The sequence below is a fragment of the Oncorhynchus masou genome, chromosome 5 (genome assembly GCF_036934945.1).
Source record: "Oncorhynchus masou masou isolate Uvic2021 chromosome 5, UVic_Omas_1.1, whole genome shotgun sequence".
NCBI classification, from domain to species: Eukaryota; Metazoa; Chordata; class Actinopteri; order Salmoniformes; family Salmonidae; genus Oncorhynchus; species Oncorhynchus masou.
The window spans coordinates 52,811,369-52,818,711 of NC_088216.1; the positions used below are offsets into that span (position 1 = coordinate 52,811,369).

At 44.9% G+C, this 7,343-nt stretch overlaps 1 protein-coding gene across 1 annotated transcript; it reads left to right on the plus strand.

The window, feature by feature from the left end:
• The first annotated feature begins 504 nt into the window (after positions 1-504).
• LOC135539817 (transcription factor SOX-11-like) lies at positions 505-7,116 on the plus strand. The gene is made up of 2 exons (XM_064965957.1): positions 505-833; positions 1,316-7,116. The coding sequence occupies exon 2, from the start codon at positions 1,364-1,366 to the stop codon at positions 2,561-2,563; it is 1,200 nt and encodes a 399-aa protein (XP_064822029.1). The 5' UTR covers positions 505-833; positions 1,316-1,363; the 3' UTR covers positions 2,564-7,116.
• The last annotated feature ends 227 nt before the right edge of the window (positions 7,117-7,343 follow it).

Below are 7,343 nucleotides of genomic sequence, written 5' to 3' on the forward strand. Positions count from 1 at the left end.
CAAATATACAGCTTGTCTTCAAACAGTGAACTTTGACCTTTTTAACGCTGAGAGTGTGTAGACACGATTCAACATGCACACTTCTTTAACCCACACAGTTTACTGGTCAACAGATTCATAACACAGAGCACTTCTCAGTTATGTAACTGTGATTTAAACATGCAGACAGACACCGTCTTGCAGGATACACTCCAAGCTTCTTTAAAACTGCACTTAACATTTTAAACATTTAACGCCCCCTCGTTTAACATTTCAACTCCCTCTCTCAGTTTCCCTGTTCTGTCACTGTGCCTGTGCCTCACTGTATGGAGACTTTCTGCTCTTACACACACACACACAGACACACACACACACGCACGCACACACACACACACAGACAGACACACACACTGAGCCGTTGCACGGAGTGGTGGGTGGAGGGGGAGGAGTTTGTGCCAGAGGAGGTTGAGCTGTCTACTGGGAGGTTTATAGAGTAGCAGACAGGGGGGCAGTCCCTACAAAGAGGGAATAGGTTAGAGAGAACAGTAGACAAGGAACGAGAGTAGAGAGAGAGACAGAGAGACAAACAGACAGACAGAGACAGAGACAAAGACTCAAAGAGAGTCTGCATGCAGCCAGCCTGGGACAGCTTGGTACTGTAGAAATAGCCAGACGTTCAACTCTAGCACTAATTTCCTCTCTGCTCCACAGCAAGCCCACCTGGTTCAGCTCAACACTGCATCATCAGAGCCAGCCCATTCTCTACATATGGAGAGGGAGCCGGCTTCTTTTCAGACACTCAGCATTTAGGTCCTGAGGCAAGGGTACTGAAGCAGAGTCCTACAGAATTTCTGGTGAGTGTTTTAGTGTTTGTCCTAGTGGTCACATTTCCAGCCAGTGATGGTAGTGGTGTTATTCATTAACTTGTGAGTAATGTTGTGAGTAATGTTGGAGATGATTTTTGTGCTCTGGGATTTGTATAGGATGTGTTAGTTTGTACCTCTAAAAGCAGATGGGTTATGGGCATCTTTTTAAAAAATTTTTATCTAAGGCTGCGTTTAGACCAGCAGCCCACTTTTGACCAATCAGATCAGCTCTGAAAATTATCTGAAGTGATTGGTCAAAAGACCAATTAGTGAAAAAAGATCCGAACTGGGCTGCCTGTCTAAACGCAGCCTTCGCGTTACATATTGTACTGAGCATACTGTATGTAACAATTGAAAATGAAAGGAAAAACACAAGTGTAGATTTATGTGACATTTACAGTCATGCTGTCAGCTGAGCGATACCCTTGATGGTGATACTTATGGCTTGTCTTTTTCCTTTGGTGGTACAGGAAGAGGAAACGTTGCAGTAACAACTTAGAGTGTCTGTGTGATTATGGATGACTCCAGCCGTCAGTCTGAGTAGAGCATCATCCTCCATCATGGTACAGCAAAGGGGACACAAATACTTAGCAGTTATGGACAGCGATTTGAGCCAAGAGGTTTTCGTAGGACTGGGAGCAGATGAAGGGGAGGAGGTTTTTGGACCGTCACCCTCCAACAAAGACCCCAACTGGTGCAAGACTCCCACGGGTCACATCAAGCGGCCCATGAATGCATTCATGGTCTGGTCGCAAATCGAGAGACGGAAGATCATGGAGCAGTGGCCAGATATGCATAACGCAGAGATCTCCAAACGCCTAGGCAAGCGCTGGAAACTCCTCCCCGACTATGAGAAGATCCCCTTCATCAAAGAAGCAGAGAGACTTCGGCTAAAGCACATGGCCGACTACCCCGACTACAAGTACCGGCCCCGGAAGAAGAGCAAGAGCTCCATGCCCGTGCGGGTCGGGGAAAAGGTCCCCCTGAAGACAGGCAAGTCCCACACGGGTGGTCGTGCATCCGCTTCCGCTTCCGCATCCTCCACAGCCACCAGCAAAGGGCTCAAGGTCCGAACGCCTTCCTCCAAACACAGAGCCAGCTTCCACGGCAATAAGTTCAAAGGTTACGACGAGGGCATCAGCGATGACGACACAGTGGATGTAGAGATGGCCAGTCAGGGAGCAAGCCAGCCAGGAGGGCAGAGGCCAGCCTTGGACGTCTTCCACCACCAGCAGGCTGCCATGACCCCTGGGCAGCAGCAACCTCATCTCACAGCCCAGCTCAGAGTCAAATTGCCCACCACCACCTCCCACCCACCCACCTCCACCCTCCCTGTGGGCCTCTCCTCTGGGTCTCCTGTACCACAGAGCCTCCCAGATTCGTCCCCCAGGGTGTCCTCTACATCGGAGTCCCGTACGCCCCTCTCCTCCACCGGCCGCTCCTCCACCCCCACCTCCACCAGCTCCTCCTCATTCGTGTCGTCGGCCTCCTCCGACGAGGAGCTGGATGAGGAAATCTTGCATATCATCTCCAACGCCAACTTCGACAGCATGCCTATGGATTGCGCCACTCTGGACAAAGACTTTGATGCCGCGTTTCACACCAACTCAGGATCCCACTTCGATTTCCCTGACTACTGCACCCCGGAAGTGAATGAGATGATATCCGGGGACTTGCTGGTGCCCAGTATCTCTGACCTGGTGTTCAAGATCTACTGACCTTCATTCATAAAAGCCTGTGGTTTTTTGCTTATATTATTTATTTTTCCCCACCCCGAGCTTGGACACTTCCTTTTTGTGTTCTCTCAATCAAGTCCGTAAGTGCTATTGCTTTTCTTTTCCCAGTATGCCACATCCTGATGGTCTGGTGTACAAACAGTGAAATGTTTCTCACTCCAAGCCTTTTATCAAAGTTAAAATATCCAGGCACCGAACAGGGGACCAGGTACAAACAGCAGCAGAACAGATATGTTCCTAGTTGAGGGATAAGAGTGCTTTCAACAGTAAACCTATTCAGTATTTCTTGTTTTCAGTATTATCAGGAGCATGGAGCATTGCCATGTCTATCACATGCATTTGTTGTATATGAAGCACCATTACAGATATGTTCTGACATAATCAACCAGAATGAAGGCAACAACTGCAGATTCACATTTTCAAATTGACAAAGTAGCCTCATTCCTGATGTATTCATGGTATCAACAAATTATCTCTAAATATCAAAGGGTAAAAAGGGAGAACATTTGAGGCATAGATAGTCCTTATGTTTCAGCTAATAGGAATCTGCAGCACTTGTCATCAGGCTTTTACAGTAGCATCAGTTAAAGTAGAGGCTCTTGCCAAGAGAGAAATCTGCTGCAGACAAGTGCCAAGGAGCCGGCCATAATTTATTTAATCATCTGTAATTAGATAACAGCACTTTCAACGCCTCGCTAATACTGCAGACTCCAAGACATGGAGTATTACGTAAACACAAGCCTTGTGTGTGTGCCTGATTCATTCCAGACAGTTGAGGCTGACCGTAGCGGTGGTTTGGTGGTTAGAGTGTGGGGCTGAGTAGTGGAGGGGGAACAGGAAGGGAGAGAGGGGAAGTGAAAGAGGGGCCAGGGGGTCGGTGATGGGGGGTGAGGAGAAGCTTTTATTTCAGGGAGCTGTACATCTGTCCGTGCAGGCAGCAGCCTTTGTGCCGGGGTCGGAGTGAGTGTGTATGTGTGAGTGAGTGTGTGTGTGTGTGTTTGAGCTCTATTGAGCAAGCGTCTGCCAGCCGGGGTAGTGGAGAGGGGGGTAGTGTATTCAGGGGTAGATGAGGACACGGCCATCCACACCCACCAGCTCAGTAAAATGCATGTCATGTCTGCAGTCTGGCTGCAGCTGCCTGATCAGGGCCGATTCAGTGGTGAATGGAGGAGAATCTGTCTGCCAGCTGTCCCTCCATTGACTCTCTCAGGGATCGTTTTGTCTAGAGGTCCTTCTGCCCCTGCCTCATTCATCTGCCCTGATCTGGGGATGAGATGCACGCCACCTCTCCTCTCCTCTTCTATCTTTCTTTCAAACAACCGTCGGGGGAACGAGGTGACAGAGAGAGAGAGTGAGACGGACCCCCCCTTCTCTCTCCATCCCAACATGTGACCTTTCCTCTTTTTATCCCTCTATCCTCATTAATTACATCGCCTGGCTTTGGCACTGTGGTGAAAAGGACCAGTGTTATTTGCTTACTCTCCACCAGCAGCTGCCGAAGAGCCAGCCAGAAAGCAGCAACAAAACCCTTCCTGCAGTTCTTATCTTATATAAACTGATGCTAACCCCTCGTCAGACCGACCTTGTCAGAGCCAGTCAGCATCCTTTAACAGAGGCTGCCCCACGCGTTGCAGTGTGTCTCTGGAGCAGGCCAAGGAGAGGCAGGAGACAGGGGATATGTGATGGGACCATGGGGGATACACTGGGAGTTTGTTTTCAGACCAAGATGCACTGTTTAGGGTTGTGTCTTAATGACTGTGTGGTATAGGGATCATGACGAGAACAGGATTGGGCTTTGTGTTGTGTTCCTCTTCAGTCCCTCCCCCCAGGAAACGCCTGAAGGAACCAATGCTTGTTTATGAGCGACAATGTTTTCAGTTCCTTGTGATGAGAGAACTGCACCATAACCTTTACAGTACAATGTCTTCATTAGCAAAAAAACAAACAAAAATAAAATCAGGTAACTTGTTTCGGAACTGGAAGGTGGCTTCCTTCGTAGATATCAATGGTAGGAGAAGATAGATGAAGGTTAAAAAAAAGAAGAAAAAAAAGAAGAGAGATGGTTCTACTACGAACAGAGGCCTTTAAGAATCCATACAACAACACTGATTCATTTTTTCTGTTACATATAAGTAGGAGTTCCTTTAAAAATATTGGAAGGATACCATTTGAACGGTAAAGAATCCAGAAACAACAACATCCAACCTCCATCTAAAAGTGAACTGCAATCGAGGTTTTAGACATACTGCATGTGTCCTAGTATTAAAAAAGTGATTGCCAGTATTCTGTACTGTTAATACACACTGATATTGGTTTACATAGACAAAGTACGGCAAACCATTCCTGAACAAATCAATATTCCGGGATGAAACAGGTGAAATTACAAATACAGATTCAGCAAAAATGTCTTGGTTCACCAGTTGAAAGGGTATTTCACCTCTTGATTATGTACATGATACAGTACAATATATCCCATGTTCTGTCTGGTTATAATAGTATTACTCAACAAACCTACAGTACCGTACAGTGTAATGGAACCAATACTGAATTCAACACCAGCAGCCTAAAACTGGACTCAGGACTAAGGTAACAGCTCACTGTGGAACTGATCCTATGAGTTTTAGTCATTCTATTGTGCTGTATAATAGATCATGCATCTGAAAAAAATATGTACCAGCAAAATTATTTGATACTGCTGAGTTATACCTTTTCAAAGATGTAATGTTTGAAAGTACAGTATGTATCAATCATTCAGGTGCATTTAAGTGTAAATAAAATATTTATTTAATTACATAAAAATGTTTTTTTTAAGAAAAAGGTTGGAAAGGGACACCCTTGACAGAAACCTAACCAGCATTTCCGATTATTTATTTAATACTTGTGTTTTTTATTAGAATACTTCTAGGCTCATTTTATTTTACTTTTTCATATTTTAGAAAGAGAGCTAGAAACCGGCCTAGACAACTCACAGATGGGCTCCGGCAAATTAGTGTCAGAGTGATAAATGCAAAAAGCTGTGGAGAAATTAAGCTGGGTAAAAACACCCATCTGGTGTGCACCTCCTACTCTGGGCCGGCCTTTGATGAATAGCATTCCCTGAGACAGAAATACAAGGACAATGCAAATTTCATCGAGCCGTCGGCCTCCCTCTCCTACCAACCCACCCCCACCCCCACCCACACCTTCCCCCTCACATCACAAGTGGGGCATAGCAGCCCCCACCATACTGAGCATGACTGTCTGACTGTCTGTCTCCAGCTACAGCGTCTTGCATGTGGCTGCCACCACGGTGACCAGGGGCCCCCAGCAGGACCAGTCCAGGGCTATAGGGGTCCACAGGGGCCACTCTCAACCTCAGGGTCCTAGTAGGACTTAACTTACCATTCCTTTAAACCACACCGACCTGACAACACAACAGCAGCACTGGGAGACCCGGCTTGCTGCACACAGAAGTAGCCAAAATATGACCATGATGCCTCACATACAAGTACATATTGTTTACAAGGTTTTACAGTATTATAGTCTGAGCTGAATACAGAATGTTTCCTCCGCTTTCATCCTCGCAGCAAGGGTTATTTTGATTTGTTTACAATGTCAAATATTATTTGTAGTCTATTCACCAGCACGTTTTGGTCTTAGTCGTGGCAAATTGTAACAAAACCTATTTCTGCGACATGAAACAAACGGAATCTTGTTTAGCTGAAAATATGCTTGTGTTGAACTTTGATTCCTCAACGTTATTGTAAAACAGGGGAAATGGGGATGTTTAAATATATTTTTATGTGTTACAAATGCATTGCATCCAGCAGTACACTCCAGAGTGTACTAGTCTGAACAAAGTGTCTAATCAAATCTATAAGGCTCACCCCTATTCATCCGTATATAGATATATATTGGCATACATTTTAAGATCTGTGTTGATAAATGTAATTGGTCGATAAGTAGAACCAAAATTCTTGACATTGCATTGATAATAGGTATGCATGTACAAATAGTAAATGTCTCTAAAAATGGGAGTAATTGCACTTTGTATATTCTCCCATGCAACACTTGTATTGAAAACCAGGGGAAAATGGTGGAAAAAGTCATTTAGAAAAATGCATCACTATGCTAACACAACTTAATTCTAATATTGTCATATTGGAACCCCCCTCTGCTGTGTAGACTGTCATTCCTGCACTATTCTTTATGGATTGGTGCATAACAAACATGATGTGTTTCTATCAATCAGTCATTTGCTGTATTGCAATTCCATAAAGCTCATTTAATCTGTGTGCAAAATGGTTCAATAGCTAACCATCTCGTTCATCTTAGTATCGCGTTTGACCAATAATTAGCATTGCTTTATCATGTATATGTATGCTTTTTGTAGTGTGGTACATTCAGCTGTTCTGACAGCGAGTATGTGGATAGAAATCAAAGCACTTTGTTGTAAATATGTACGTAGATCTGAGAGACGCCATTTTTCATTTTGGATAGAGTTATCAGTGTAATGACACTCCATCACTGAATAAACTGTTACAGTCAACATCGGATGTCTTCTGTGTCTGTCTTAAAGTCTCTGTATCAAACGACGGTGGAGTGTGGAATATTCGAAACTGCCTTCCTTATGGGGTTTTCACAGTTGGCTTCCACTGTGACAACGGTATGTGACTGTTGTTTCACTCTGTGTCTGTCAGGATGCAGATGTTCTTGTGGTCAATTTAAGAAACTTGAACACTCGCACTCATGATGTCATCCACGGTACGTGTACACGAGATAT

Bases quoted from the DNA above. Each gene is read 5' to 3' on its own strand.
- LOC135539817 (XM_064965957.1), top strand. From the start codon at position 1,364: ATGACTCCAGCCGTCAGTCTGAGTAGAGCATCATCCTCCATCATGGTA.